Here is a 14,897-nt window from a genome sequence, read left to right as displayed (position 1 = left end):
ATAAAAGTAAAAATATAACAGTCATAATAGTTCTTAATCCAACACCAAGTTCGTACAAGTAAGTAGGACATTTAAAATTACACAATCAAACAAAAATAAATTCATTAGCACATGAATGTCTATTCTGCTTTCTTGTTCACAAGTACAAATAAAAGGTCAAACAAAATTTTCATAAATATACCTTTATACTTAAGTACAAGAACTTAAAAACGCACATCAGTCATCTTAAAAAGAAGACCAGTGGAGACATTAATGCAGATCTAACATGGCACTTATAACAGATAAGATGGAAATAAAACCAACAAATCTTTCTTATACAAAAATAACGGGCTCACAGATGGCTTGTACTGGTAGGAAAGGTTTTAGAGGCTGTCATAACATTGCTCAGATCAATTATTCAGGAACAGCTATTTGCTGCATGGGTTTCAAGTCTTCTGCAACAGCAAAGTCACAACCAGTAGAAGCCATTATATCTGGTACCTCGACACCTTCAGCAATCTCTATTAATGTAAGACCACCTTCTTTGTCCACAGAGAACACAGCCTGGAAAAAGAAATGCAGCTTGTCATGTCCCATTCAGTAGCACATACAAATCTCAGCATAAATTAAAAGAAAAAAATTTACCTTTTCTGTAATAATAAGATCAACACAATTTCTGCCTGTCAATGGGAGCGTGCATTGAGGAAGAATTTTATGTTCACCAGATTTGCTTGTATGTTCCATGCAAACAACTACTTTGGTGTCACTTGCAGAAACAAGGTCCATGGCACCACCCATACCCTTGACCATCTTGCCCTGTGTAAATAGTAATAACAATTAACAATAAAATAAGTACTGTCAAAATTTTAACACTTAAGTATGAGTAGCATTAGAAATATGAAATCTCTTACAGGAATCATCCAGTTGGCTAGGTCACCATATTGAGATACTTGCATAGCTCCCAACATTGTCAAACTGATGTGGCCTCTGCAAAAATTAACAAATATAAAAAAAATTGTTTAAGAAAGAATGAAATTCTCTTGCATCATAATGCTGTTACACATCCAAGCACCACTCACCCTCTGATCATAGCAAAACTGTCGTCACTGCTGAAGTACGATGCACCGGGAATAACAGTAACAGTTTCCTTACCGGCGTTTATGAGGTCAGCATCTACCTGGTCTTTTGTGGGGAAAGGACCAAGACCAAGAATACCGTTCTCACTTTGAAGGGTCACTCGCATGCTAGGGGGAATCATATTAGAGGCCAGCATAGGCATGCCAATTCCAAGGTTTGCTGAAGAAAAATTGTGTTAAGGAAAATTGCCAACATATGAGAACAGTGCAGACGCGAGATGTGGTACAGGCCTACGGTAATTAAGATGCTGTAAAGGATACCATACATTCCATCTTTGAATTCACAAGCAGCTCTTCTGATAATTCTTTCTCTGAGAGCTGCAGCTGGTGTTTGAGCGATACCAGACTTCGACTTGGCTTTCTGAACAGTTACCCTCTGGAAAATTGATTGTAGTGTTAAAGTATGAACCAAATGCCTTGACAGTGACAAAAAGTAACAGCAACATAAGAAAGATTTTACCTCAATTCTTTTTTCATATTTTTCTCCCTTCACAATTCGTTTTACAAAAACACCCGGAAGATGGATCTCATCAGGTTGCAGCTGCCCAACAGGGACAATTTCTTCCACCTCAACAATGCCTATTTTGGCAGCTTTGCACATGACTGGGTTGAAATTACGAGCAGATTTCCTGTAAAAGGAATCATATACATTATCAATTCACAAGGTTGAATACACTGCCATATGACACAAGAAATAACTTTAGTGGAAACAAACCTGAACACTAAGTTTCCATCCTCATCAGCTTTCCATGCCTTGACTAAAGCAAAGTCTCCAGTAATGGCTTCCTCCATAATATAGTCCTTGCCATTGAAAGTGGCTGACTGGCGAGGCTCACTAGCAATTTCTACTTTGCCAGCGCCATCATACTTAATGGGAGCACCTCCTTCATGAACAAGGGTGCCAAATGCTGTTGGAGTAAAAAATGCGGGAATGCCTGCTCCACCCGCCCGTATGCGCTCAGCAAGGGTACCCTGAAAACAAAAAAGCAATTAACTTACTTGGTATCAAAATCAATGAACTAGTGGCCGTTAAAACAGGCAATCAAAATCTGAATTATTTGTTTTTTACCTGAGGCGTGAGTTCTACTTCCAGTTCTCCACTGAGGAACTGACGTTCAAATTCAGCATTTTCTCCAACATAGGATGCAATCATACGCTTGATTCTATGCGCCTTTAGAAGTAATCCAAGGCCGAAGTTATCAACACCAGCATTGTTGCTAACGACAGTCAGGTCTTTGACGCCAGCATCCAACAAGGCTTGAATGAGGTTTTCAGGTATGCCACATAATCCAAACCCTGATAGAGAGATAAGAATATTGTATTCTACACCCGAAACAAAATTATTGACTGTCATCAGGCATCATTCGCTTACCACCAACAAGAAGTTTAGAGCCATTTTCAATATCTTTTACAGCTTCCTGGGCAGAACTGTAAATTTTCTTACTTCTTGCCACTGCTGTACTTGAAAATGAACATGATAAAACCTGAAAATGAATGATAGGTGGATTATTTCAGTTTCCTGTACTCATGAAGATAGTAATAATATGCAAATGTAGTAAATGGTGGGAATGTTATCAGATTATTTTGTTCTAAAACTTGAAACAAAAAGAACTTATTTTGTTCTAAAACTTGAAACAAAAAGAACTTTGATAAAATTAGAACTGTAGGTAATTGTTGAATAATTAGTCAAACTAGAAACATTTTACTAAAATATGAATGAATGGGACCTTAACCTACAATCCATGAGGATAATAGTCAATTCACTTTTGTAAACGCATAAAAAGTGAACCGAAACATAAAAACTACTTACCCTACACGAATTAAATAGTACAGGATGAGTGACTTTCGCTTGACATAGAGATCTAATCAAAAAAGAACTAGCAATATTCAACACTGGGGCCATGGTGAGATGCTCTTCGAACGACAGACGAGACAGCCAACGTTACCGGTGAAACTCAAAACGTAAAATCGTCAAAGATGATTGCAACACTGATCCACAGAGCTGGTGAGCCAACTGATAAAGCTTTGAGCTCGGGCGTGTCTCTGAGATAGGATGTTCACTGACAAACAACGCACGACAAAATAAACACTGTAAACAGGTTTCCCGTCCGAGGCAACTTGCCAACTTCTGGAGAGCCAATGAGAGCCCGGAGACGGGTCGAGCCTCCGCGGGAGGCGGGAGGGAGGGACGGATCTAGTAGTTGCTTGTTGCGAACGCGAGTGTGACTTCGCGAATCAGGAATCACGTAGTGTACTGTATGTGCAAATCACGAGCATAGGCGCTCAGTGGCAGTGGCTTGTGTCGGGCCATATGCCCTGCTGCATGCTGCTTCATTCAAGGTTTTTTTTTTTTTTTTGGGTCCTTGAGTATAAATAAAGTAAAAAGATGTAGCTGGTGGAAAATTTCTTTGTTTTTTGCCTTTCTTTTCCCCCCACTTTGAGCAGGGTAGATTACATTTTACATTTGACGTTCTAATACATTCATCTTGTTTTCAAACCTAGTACTATGTCACTAACATGGCGTTCAAATTTTTCAGATGCATACTAATAATTAAAACTACGTTTAACTTGAGTAGCTCCTAAAGAATCTTGTGAACTTTCAACAGTGTCAAAACAGTTGCATTCTAGACACATACACTATACACACATGAATGATTAAAAACCACGAGTAAATGTATCAAAAAGCATTCAAGGAATATCAAGAAAAGTTTTCTAGCCTTAGTTCATATAGATTTGAGAATTTTTGCTGAGATTTACCTAAATAAAAAAATCATACGAATTCAGAAACAAGAAAAATCAAGTGTAATCTAGCTCAGCTTAACAGAAACTTGCCTATAAAGAAAAGCAAGGCAAAAAAGAATGACAATGCCAACAATCCAGTCCAAGGTATGACTGAAATTTAAAAGAAAATAAGAAATAAAATACGCCTTTTTCTCTTTGACAAAGACAAAAAAACACCACATGACTAGCTGGTTAAGTTTCACATCACTTAGAACTAAGATCAACCACATAAACTCACTGTATCACTTCTACAACCTTAAACTCTACGGAATGAGCATATTGAGCATGTGAATGAAATTTTAGTTGGGAAATCCGACAGCAATGATGTCACCAGAGAAAAGAATCATATCCTATCTTACAGTTCAAACACTACCACTGGAACATAAAAATGAGAACGCTTCCTGATTAGGCAGTATGGTAACTATACCAAAATCTCTGCTCACATCCTAATCTCACATCAACACCTTGCATAGTAAAGCAAATCATGATATGCACAAAAACATACAGACTACAATAACATTTAGAAATCTGGGATACCAATATGGAATTACAATAAATTATTCTATTTTGTACAAAGCATATTTAAAATTTGAAATATTGAAGAAAAACCTTTGGTTCTTTGAAAACACAAAGCACACTAAGTTGCAGACAAGGTAAGCATGCACCTAGTGCTGTATGGCTTTTTGATATGAAATATTATTCTAATTGTTTTTTTTTTTTAGTACAGCCAGAGTGCTAAAAATGACAGAAAGAAATTACTACATTAATATTTTTTGTGTTTGTTGTTTTGTTCCAAGGGTAAGATAAGTATCGTTCACTACAAAATATTTTTTAAGCCAAAATTGATTGAAATAGCAAGTAGCAAAGTTTCCTTCAAGTCCTTTTTATACCCTGACATAAACTTAGATTTCAATGGTCTCATTAACAAAGTCTCATAGCTTACTTTCCCACGGCTCAAAATAAAATGACATTCAGTACCTTTGTCTGCCACAGCAACCTCATAGGGGCACTTGTGCATCGGTTTCCAGAATATGACCAATTATGATTTTGTGCAGACGGAGAACTTATCTGAGTAAGTTCATCAGACCCCTGAACCCAAAGGGTCCTCACCCTTCCACAGAAGAAACAACCATAAGAAGAAAAATATCACATCATCAGTCATGGATACAAAACATGAACACATAAAAAAATCTCGCATCAAGAGACAGTCAGGGAAGATTCAGAAGGTAAAGTAAGTTGATATAGATAATGATGTTATACTGGCTAAAGCACTCTGAAAACTAGGAAATAATAATTCCAAACAAGTTCTAAAAAAACTACTTCTACAATCGGGTGGTACGATAGGTGCATGGGATTGAGAAGGCCTAGGCCCTGTCGGGGGCGGGGCCACACTTCTTTCTTGTCATCTGTTGCGGTGGTTGAGCCTCGCGCCCCGTCCGCGGCCTCGCCGCTGGCGGCCGATGCTACGCTGGGTGCCGTTGCCGTCCACGCCGTCCTCGTCTCCGTCTTCCTCCGGCTTGGTCGGCGGCGGCGGCTTGGGGAGCCTCGGTTGCTGCGGCGGACGGCCGTGGCCGTGGCCGTGACCGTCGCGCTGCTGCAAGGCGCGCTGCCTTTGCCTCTCTTGCTGCTCTATCTGCCGCTGCCTCCAGCGAGGAGTCTCAGGCTCCTCCTCTGGAGTTGCCTGGAACACCAAGTGTCGTCATCACAAGAAATCCACTGGGCTGCTAGTGAAAAAATAATAGCTGGCACGTTAAACTAAGAATAAGAATAGGAAGCAGTGCAACAAAAATGCAACAAAATTTAATGGCCTCACCATCTCAGAGTTGGTGCAACTTTCACCAAGGCAATTTGACTGACTCGTTGAAGAGCCTACTAAATTTTGAGACACACTTTTTATAACTACATAATACTGGAACAAAGCACAGAAATACAACAAAAAATAAATAATAACAAGAGGAAAAAAAAGACAGTACATCAAAGAAGAAAAAAAAGCGCAATCAAAATAAAAAAGATAAATTGAAAGTAGTGGAACAAACTACCTCTATCATGCAACAAAAATAACTAAGAAAACTCGAAAACACAAAAAAATAAGTGAAAATCAACTAAGAAGTGGACATGCATGAACAGTATTGAAGAAAATGATCTTACTGGTTCATTTACAAGAAGCACTTTATTGTCGGCAGCATCAGGATCAATGATGCCACCCTTTTCTTTCTGTTGAATGTATAAAGCACTCATATAATCCTGCATTTCACGTAGCTTTTCATCTGGCTCCATGATGGATGCATTTTGCACAGCAAGGGGCAATGAGGCTTTAGAAAGGGTCTCAACATCACATTTGATAGGTTCTCTGCATATTGGACACAGCACCTATAAGAAAGAAAATCAAAATAACATGCTAAGGGTAAATGATAGATGAACAATCAGTTATTGCCTATTGCTGATTAGAATTAAAATGTTAACAGTACTGATGGACCCATGTGGAAATGTGGAATACCTCAAAAGTTTTTGATCGCTGAAAGTGAGGAAGCTTTTCCTGTTCTTCATTAAAGAATTTCTCTGTTTTCGAAGCATGTTGAGCCAAGCAGTGGGCATGGTAATAGTGGTAGCAGGATGTTTTGATAAAGTGGTCTCCTTCAGAAAACCCATAAAGACATATGGTGCATGGACAGGCAGGTAAATTACTGCTGGTGAGATGCTCGCGCACCAACTGTTAATAGACAATGAGGGAATATAATTTAGTAACAATCAAAATGTAATAGTGTCATAATGTCATCAAATCAATATGCCCATGCAAAATAATTACCTCAATTAAATCATAGATCACAGGATCACCACAGCAATTGTTGCATTTCTCCTCAATTTGTTCCATAATAATCCTAAGTTGATCATCATCCAGTCCTCTTGGATTCCTTAAGAACACTTCAGGAGCGTTGTCAGGGTAGCCTGGTGTTAACTTCACTTCCAAGGTAACACGGACATATTGTTGATCTGTATCGTCAGCAGTGGCTGGGAACACCACAGCCTCCACAGCATATGGAATACCACTGTAAAAAAAGCAAGTTAATATAACTAGTTAAACAGCTTCATACTTCTTAAATTTAACATTAGAATCACTTAAAGCAATTGCCTGAAAACGAAGCAAAAACAGCTACTTACTTGGGCGCGCTTTTAATAGAAACATCATCCATTAGTATGGCTTCTAAGGCTTCGACTTCCTCGGTAACTCTGAAAAGGAAAGAAAAACAATTAACGTTCTTTCCTTGAGAATTGTGCAAGAAAATGAGCTTGTAAATAGAAGAAATGATCAGACACAAGCTGACACTACTGACACTACCCTAACCTTAAGAAATAAAATTTGGTTCATCTGCAGTTGTTATAGGAAACGGCTAACTTACCGTTCGTCTACAGTCTCCATAGTGGTTTCGAATTCACGGAACTACACGGAAAAATTTGACGGTATAGGAAGCAATTCGTGAAACTGTCACAGGCAATACGACGACCTAGGCAGACGACTTCTTCAGCTGTTTCTTGTTTTGCCCAGGGTTTTGTTTTTGAGTACGGTGGTGCCGAATAGTAACCTGAACCTGAATCTGTAACACCATGAAACCACTCGATTCCTGTTTACTCCATTTCAATTATGTAAAATTAAAATTTTGGCCCAAAGTCGCAAAAGAATTTGAACCATCTTAATAAAATTCAATTTCAAAGGCTACGCTTTAGTCTATGACGTTTTCTCCTTCGTAAACCAGTTTGACCATTTTGACCGTTGGGTGTGTTCCCTGCAAAACAACACTTTCATCGTCGTTGTCAAGTCTTGTGTTGTGTCATGGATTGACCGATTGATGCAAAAGATTAGATTACGAACAATTTAATCTTTGCACCCTTGTCAAACGTAAAATCCTTACATCTTGTCTCCGCGTTAAAGTGGAAAATGTCGGGCTTCGACGAAAACCCGTTCAGTGAACCAACTATCGACAATCCCTTTGAGGTAGGTTACATTTTAAATGATTTTTGCATTTGTTTGGAATAAAGCAATATGACTGCAATTTATTAGTCATCTTCATATCTTTCTTTGTCATGGCATGCTCACGGAACGGCGTATTAACGTTATTTGTGGATCCCCCTCTATACTTTTTATTTTCTCTTCTGTTCATCGGAACATCATTTACCTGTTACATGTCTTCCTTAGATTAAAGCTTGACGTTGCTAATCGTTTCACCATTTATGTTGTTTAGTAAATGTTCAATCATTCCAGATTGCGCCTTTTTCACCTCGCTCTAGTGTTACCTTTGTTTCAACTACAACTCAATTTGCAACATATGCCATGGCCTTTCTTATACTTTTCTCTGCATTTTACAGGATCCTGCTGTGCGTCAAGTCACTACATCCACCAATAATGCTCAGCGAGGGCTTGAGGATTACAATCCTTTTGAGGATCAGCAACCCCAACCGGTAAGCAGCCAGTTGTTTGACACTTTGGTTTGCCTCCATCTATTTCATCTAACTTTTCTCGCTCCCTTCTGCACAGAAAATGATGGGCGGTGGTGCTGGTGGTGCAACAATGTTTCGCCCTCCCACAGCTCAATCTGCTATAATGCAGCCTTCGCAAGAGGCAACTCCACCACCTTCATACAACCGCAGTGCTCAGCAGACACAGATGACTACAGCTGAGTTCCAGGTATGTTAAATTCTTAGCTTGATAACCTGTGACTTCCTGCCAAATATCATCAAAACTTGCAAATTTTCAATTTTTTCCATGCAATCCTAGCTGGAACTACAGGTAAGAAAGATTTCTTACTGGCTGGAAATAACCAAAATTTCCTTTAAACCTTTGTGTTATTTTAGACTTTCAGCTTGATTTTGATTATTTTGATACAGAAAATTTGTCTTGCCCATTCTACCCTCAAAAGTTTGAATGTTAATCTATTTTCATTTCCTTAATTTTTCAGCGACGTCAGGAAGAGTTAGAAAAGAAGGCTCAAGAACTTGCACGTAAAGAAGAAGAACTGAAAAATGCCCCATACAATGGTCGGTGTCAATGTGTTTGCTCATGTTATGTCGTCCCCATATGTTATCTTGTGGTTTTCTTTTCATGAATTCTTTTATTAACAGTTAAAAGAAATAATTGGCCACCGCTCCCTGAGAAATGCTGCTTCCAGCCCTGCTTCTATCAAGATATTGCTGTTGATATTCCCCATGAATTCCAGAAAATTGTGCAACAGCTTTACTATGCTTGGATGTGTAAGTAGTTTTGTGATTCATACTCACTATTTTCATCACACATTTGTCATTAATTACTGTTTTTTTTTCTTTTGCAGTCCACAGTTGTGTGATGGTCCTCAATATTCTGGGGGGCTTGGCTCTGTTATTCAGGGCTGGTGATTTTAGCACATTTGGTTTGGGAATCTTGTACATGATGTTGTTTGCCCCAGTTTCCTTTTTGTGTTGGTTTAGACCAGCATACAAAGCATTCAGGTAACATCATTAACCTTAAGTTACAGTCTGAAGAGTCCAGAATGACATAATCAGTAACTATTTTTATTTTGTTTTGCACAGGAGTGACAGTTCTTTCAATTTCATGGTCTTTTTCTTTGTTTTCTTCTTTCAACTTGTGGTCACTTCTATTCAAGCCATAGGTATCCCTGGATCAGGGACATGGTAAGTTAGTTTCCAAGTGCTAGTTTCAGTTTACATGCCTTTCAAAGCTACCCATGATCTCAATTTTACTTTTTGTTATTGTTTTCAGTGGAATTTTGACAGCTCTGAAGTCATTCGATAAGTCGGCTTCAGGCATTGCTGTTGGAATTATCCTTCTAATTGTGGCTTGCGGATTCATTGGTGCTGCTGTCATGGACCTTCTGTTGCTCTCCAAGGTTTGTGTTTTGTTTTGATTATGATTTTCTGCCCAGCTATTGAATGTTTTACATGTGTAAGGTCCACTAAAAAGTGCATGTCCCTTTCAGATTCATCGTATCTATCGTAGCACTGGGGCTAGTTTTGCTAAGGCTCAACAAGAATTCACTAATGGTATTCTAAGCAATGAAACCGTTCGCAGTGCTGCCAGTGATGCTGCTGCAGCCACTGTTCGTGCCCAGTTGTCCCAGCAGACATCTAGTCGTTACTAAATGTTTGTTCTGACTGTACACTGGAAATGCAGTATTCCTATCATTTTCAGTTCCACTTGTTACAGTTTACATTATTTCTCTTCATTCTGTTATCTGCTATTGTTTCGATCTGGTCAGTTGCTTTTATTTTGAAACATTTCCTTAGATTTAATGGTTACTTCATTTCACTTTGTTTTACCCCAACGTTGAGAGAAAAGAAACTTTTGTATTTACATGCTGATACTAATTGTTCACTACTAGTAACATTGGTATTTTAATTTGTTACTTTGGTATTCTGTCTGTCCAAAGTGAAAAAAAAAATAGGTCTTCTTGTGTTTCTTGAGGGAGTATGCATCTGTGTTTGATGACACAGAACAGCAAACTTGCTTTGGCACATCTTTGCATGGGTTAGCAGTTGATAAACTGGAGCTTTAATTATTAAATTATTAACTACTATGTACGCAGGCCTATTATATATGAAGGTCATTACTGACGAATTTGTTAAAGTATCAAAAGCTTTCCTATTTAGTTGTCCTTTTCTTATATTGTGATGTAATTTTTATTGTGTCAAATGTTAACTGTTATATCTGGTCAAATTTATTTGTTAAAAGCTTATGGACATTGTTATATTTCTCCCTGATACTTTCATTAAATGTAAGCCAGTTTTTCCAGGTTTTACATTGTTAGGTCTTGTTGCTTTCTCCTTCATGAAATTATTGTCTAATTGTTTGGTGCCATTCATAGTTGGCAGGTATTTTTTTCCAGTTTTGTTTACTACCAATAACTTGACCTCCCCTTACTCCTTACCATGGAGAATAGAGGGGATGGAGGACCGGCTGGGCCGCCTGGCGCCTGCGTTTTGGACTGCCGGCCGCGCCCGGGGGGTTTGGGAGTACGCCGCGCGGCCACCACGCGGCGCTGCGATCGCTATGCCTCCATTTTGGGCCGCGCCACAGCACAGCGTAGAGCCTTCAGACCACTATCTTTACTCACTAAATTGTCCGAAATCGACCCCTTTCTGGAATGTCACTTTGAGTTAACATTTTATATGGGCTCCGAAAAGGTCCAGGGACAAGGCCGAATATACTTTTCCAGCGTACAATGTAAGTTTCTTCATGATAAAGCCTCATTGTCTTGTGGCCAAGTGCATGGGATCTCTGATGCAAGAAATTGGACAAAGTTTTTGACTAAATTTTTTTGGGTAAATTTATTGATGAGTTTAAATCAGGATGCACTTCAATTTAAAACTATTAGTACCTCACTATTACCAATCCCAAACATCCACAAACTGGAACATGATCTGGTGAGGTGTTTTTTGGGCTGATAAGACAAATTAGTTAGTACTCTCAACCAAAGTTTTACTTAGAATTTTCCCGACTTCTCTTCCTTCGATTCTCTTGGAAAACTCCAGATTGGATGTAATATAACTGGAGGATAAATAGGCTGTTTAGCGGAAGAGCAAGCTAAGTCAATTTATACAACGCTTCACTTTCACCAGGACCCTATTCTCAAAAATATTTAAAATAAAGTAGTGTAACATTTTTTTATTATGATTGCCATCAGAGGGCTTGGTTACATGTGCAAAATTAGGCCACTCATAGAAGAGCTTAGACTAGCCTTTTAAAGCCAGAATTCTGATTCTTCTTGAGTTATGCATATTTACGCAAAAAATAGGTTGTTGCGTAAACCTTTATAACTTATGAATGATTGAGAGTTCAGGGTTCAAACTGTGGTCTGATTTCAACTGATAGAAGGCCATTCCATCAAAGTCAAACAATTTTTTTGGTGGGATAGATAGCTATCTGCACAGAAATATTTTGATAAACCATAATTATAGTGTAAATAGTCACCAAAAAAGTGAATACATGTTAAATTACTACTTTGGTGATGTATCTGAAATTTTACTTTGTTCAATAATATATCTTTAAATTTCCCAAATTTGTGAGGCCAAAAGCTTGCTGTAATTGCATGCACGCTGGGGCCGCTGACTTCAAAGCAGGAATATCCACTTACGTGGCACAATATTGCACTTATATTGTTCCCATATTGTTTTTTTCCCTAATTCTACTCATATTAACTGGGACAAAACGGGGATATACTCTGATTAAACCTTAAAATGCAGCCATTCCACGCTGGTTTACATGAGTTTCCCTAAGGACCCGGCGGGAACCAACCCAGAGTGGAGGCCCTAGCGATCGCAGCGCCGCGTGGTGGCCGGGCGGCGTACTCCCAACCCCCGGACGCGGCCGGCAGTTCATTTCTGACTCGCAGCCGATCCTCCATCCCCTCTATTCTCCATGCTCCTTACTGGAGAGTGAGTGTTCTTTCAAAGTAGTGTGTATTTATTATGTGCATGCGCAGTTTCAAAGTTTGATCTCAAAAGATTTGTAGTACAGTCTATGTTGTGAAAGAGAAAGCGCAGTGTAAGTTAATCTGCATAGGACATGTTATTTTTGATGACTGATAGAGCATCATCTACATTATGTGATTTAGCCATCGACATTTGTGATGCCCGACTTGACAAGAGAGAAGTTTGAAATTAATTGTTTAGCTTTAGATCCATTGTATAGAATTCATACAAGCTGCTTTTTCTACTTCAAATCTGTTATATTTTCTTGTTTTCCCCACTTAGCATTGTACTTAGCCTTTTGGGTTGTATGCAGTCTGGATTTCAGGATTTTAGTGATACCTGGAACATTCACTAGCACTGCTCATCTACCTTACAGTTTATATTTAGTAGTTCTTGGCTTTAGCATGTTTATGTCCTGCTTGGTTTTCCATCTTGAATTACATTTTATTTGTTTAATCTGTCCCAGTTGTGCTGCCTGGCATTACCAGTGTGCATTCATTTCAGGCTTAGGAATGTTTACATGCATTCACTTTCATCTAAATAGTACCTATCATTAAAATCTCAATTGAATATTCCATCCATTATAATTTGTAATCAGTACTGACAAATCTTATTAAAATTATATGAACCACTTTTAAAGCTTCTGTAACTACTCCTGCGCTGTGAGAAATTCAGATGCCACCAATGCACTGAATAACTTGTAACTAGGTAAAAAAGAAAATGAAGAGAGATTTCACTTTTTTTTTTGTTTATTAGTTTCTAGATTTAGAATAATCACTTCTTGGCAGCAGTTGGGCCACTCTGTGCTGAGGATTTTGAGTCCCTCATGGAAGCTGACCGCCTTCTCTTGATCTCCTCCTGCTTGCGGACCTTAGCCTCCTTTTGGCGCTGAGCCAACAACTTGGCGTAGTCAGCGGCCTGTTCCTTGCGCTTCAGGCAACGCTTCTTCTTCAGAGCCAGCAGGTGTCTCTTGCGCTGCAAGGGGGAAACAAATATTGATCATTTAAAAACACAGTTAAATGCTGCTAACTGAAGGGCTCTGCTTATATAGCAAGGGACAACAATACGCATCAAAATGACCTGATGTAACTTTTAACTAAGTTTACACCAAATAGAGTGGAGTGAGGTGGAAAGGAGTAGCAATGCTCCCCAATGAACTTCGATTACTAAACATAGATACTGAGGAGCACAATCTGGTATCATGGGTAGAAAGTCGTTGTGCATTTAATCCATGAGTCTTGTTGCTACATCAATAACACTACACTCATGAAGAATGAAGTGGGGTAAGAAGCAGCAATGATTTACCATGAGATATGATCATACTCAACAGAGAAACTGAGGAGTACTACCTGGTATCATGGGTAGAGAGAAGTTGATGCATTTAATACATGAATCTTGTTGCTACAACAATAACACTACAACCATGGAGAATGAAGTGGGGTAAGAAGTAGCAATGATGTGCCATGAGCTATGATCATACTCAACAGAAAAACTGAGGAGTACTACCTGGTATCATGGACAGAAAGCAGTTGTGTATTTAATACACAACTACTACTACTATAAGTACACTACACCATCAAGAATAAAGTACTGCCTCAAACAATGGACAGAAAGTAGTTGTGTATTAAACACAAGACTACTGTAAGTACTACTACAGCATAAAAAATAAAGGGGGGATATTAAAAACTATTTGCCATGAACTAGGAACAAACTCCACATAGAATCTGAGGAGAACTGCTTAGCATTATGGAAAGGAATAGGACACAGCACTATTACCAATGAAAATATTGTCTCAAAGATTATTCTAGGATGAAATGATTGGTACTTTGCTGGAGAGCCAGGTGGTAACTAAACTCTAAGTCAGGACATGAGCACCTACCTGGAGAGTGAGGGGAGTAATGAGACGCTGGATCTTGGGGGACTTGAACTGCTGCTTCTTGCCTTCCTTCAAGGGAAGAGGCCTCTTGATAACGTAGTGACGGACATCATCCTTGTTGGTCAAGTTGAACAGCTTACGGATCTTGCTGGCCCTCTTGGGTCCCAGGCGACGGGGAATGGATTTGTCGGTCAGGCCGGGAATTTCCTGAAATAAGCAGATATGGAAATGAAGCCAACTGAACAAGGGAATGAGCACATAATAAAGTGACAACTTAATTACACTTCTTACCTGTTCACCCTTGCGGACAACAACGAGTGACAGCACACTGAGGTTGGAGTCGACAATGCATCCACGGACTGACTTCCTCTTCCTCTCACCATCACGACGAGGGCGGTAGCAGGAGTGACCCTTGGACAGCAAGAGCCTGACACGACCTGTATAGAAAACCATTGAAAATTTAGACACTATAAAATACATTCCATACTCAGGAATCATTCAAGGTACATTGCTCATCTCCCTTTCAAGGATCTCATCAAGTCTCCTACTATTACAGGGGACTAGAGATTAAAATCCATTCACCTTTAAACACACTGAATTATGACAACTGTGTCTACTTGACACTGAGCAAGACCCACCAGGGAGATACCCAAATCCAACAGTAGATT

General features: G+C 39.1%; 4 protein-coding genes across 5 annotated transcripts; 1 reads left to right on the top strand and 3 right to left on the bottom strand.

Moving 5' to 3' along the window:
• Window positions 1-15: 15 nt before the first annotated feature.
• LOC117645395 (succinyl-CoA:3-ketoacid coenzyme A transferase 1, mitochondrial) lies at window positions 16-3,294 on the bottom strand. The gene is made up of 10 exons (XM_034385572.1): window positions 2,926-3,294; window positions 2,488-2,599; window positions 2,185-2,411; window positions 1,831-2,087; window positions 1,576-1,744; window positions 1,377-1,491; window positions 1,059-1,275; window positions 891-966; window positions 625-795; window positions 16-543 (listed from the first exon to the last, which is right to left on the bottom strand). Exons 1-10 carry the CDS (start codon window positions 3,016-3,018, stop codon window positions 394-396), a joined length of 1,587 nt encoding a protein of 528 aa, XP_034241463.1. The 5' UTR covers window positions 3,019-3,294; the 3' UTR covers window positions 16-393.
• A 210-nt stretch (window positions 3,295-3,504) lies between these two features.
• On the bottom strand, window positions 3,505-7,530 carry LOC117645396 (E3 ubiquitin-protein ligase RNF25). Of its 2 annotated transcripts, XM_034385573.1 has the most exons (7): window positions 7,295-7,530; window positions 7,056-7,124; window positions 6,703-6,943; window positions 6,394-6,606; window positions 6,045-6,266; window positions 5,710-5,805; window positions 3,505-5,577 (listed from the first exon to the last, which is right to left on the bottom strand). In XM_034385573.1, the coding sequence occupies exons 1-7, from the start codon at window positions 7,312-7,314 to the stop codon at window positions 5,299-5,301; spliced, it is 1,140 nt and encodes a 379-aa protein (XP_034241464.1). In that variant the 5' UTR covers window positions 7,315-7,530; the 3' UTR covers window positions 3,505-5,298. The 2 variants fall into 2 exon arrangements, with proteins under 2 accessions (XP_034241464.1, XP_034241465.1); XM_034385574.1 differs by lacking the exon at window positions 5,710-5,805.
• Window positions 7,531-7,688: 158 nt separating this feature from the next.
• On the top strand, window positions 7,689-10,681 carry LOC117645397 (secretory carrier-associated membrane protein 1). Its single transcript, XM_034385575.1, has 9 exons — window positions 7,689-7,887; window positions 8,259-8,351; window positions 8,428-8,577; window positions 8,849-8,927; window positions 9,012-9,140; window positions 9,218-9,374; window positions 9,456-9,557; window positions 9,646-9,772; window positions 9,863-10,681. Exons 1-9 carry the CDS (start codon window positions 7,831-7,833, stop codon window positions 10,022-10,024), a joined length of 1,056 nt encoding a protein of 351 aa, XP_034241466.1. The 5' UTR covers window positions 7,689-7,830; the 3' UTR covers window positions 10,025-10,681.
• Window positions 10,682-13,084: 2,403 nt separating this feature from the next.
• LOC117645398 (40S ribosomal protein S6) lies at window positions 13,085-14,742 on the bottom strand. The gene is made up of 3 exons (XM_034385577.1): window positions 14,521-14,742; window positions 14,233-14,436; window positions 13,085-13,328 (listed from the first exon to the last, which is right to left on the bottom strand). The coding sequence occupies exons 1-3, from the start codon at window positions 14,725-14,727 to the stop codon at window positions 13,128-13,130; spliced, it is 612 nt and encodes a 203-aa protein (XP_034241468.1). The 5' UTR covers window positions 14,728-14,742; the 3' UTR covers window positions 13,085-13,127.
• Between the last annotated feature and the right edge of the window lie 155 nt (window positions 14,743-14,897).

This window comes from Thrips palmi, unplaced genomic scaffold (assembly GCF_012932325.1).
Source record: "Thrips palmi isolate BJ-2018 unplaced genomic scaffold, TpBJ-2018v1 HiC_scaffold_18, whole genome shotgun sequence".
Lineage (NCBI taxonomy): Eukaryota > Metazoa > Arthropoda > Insecta > Thysanoptera > Thripidae > Thrips > Thrips palmi.
The sequence above is the reverse complement of the archived record's forward strand: the minus strand, read 5'-3'. Positions and strand labels throughout refer to the sequence as shown.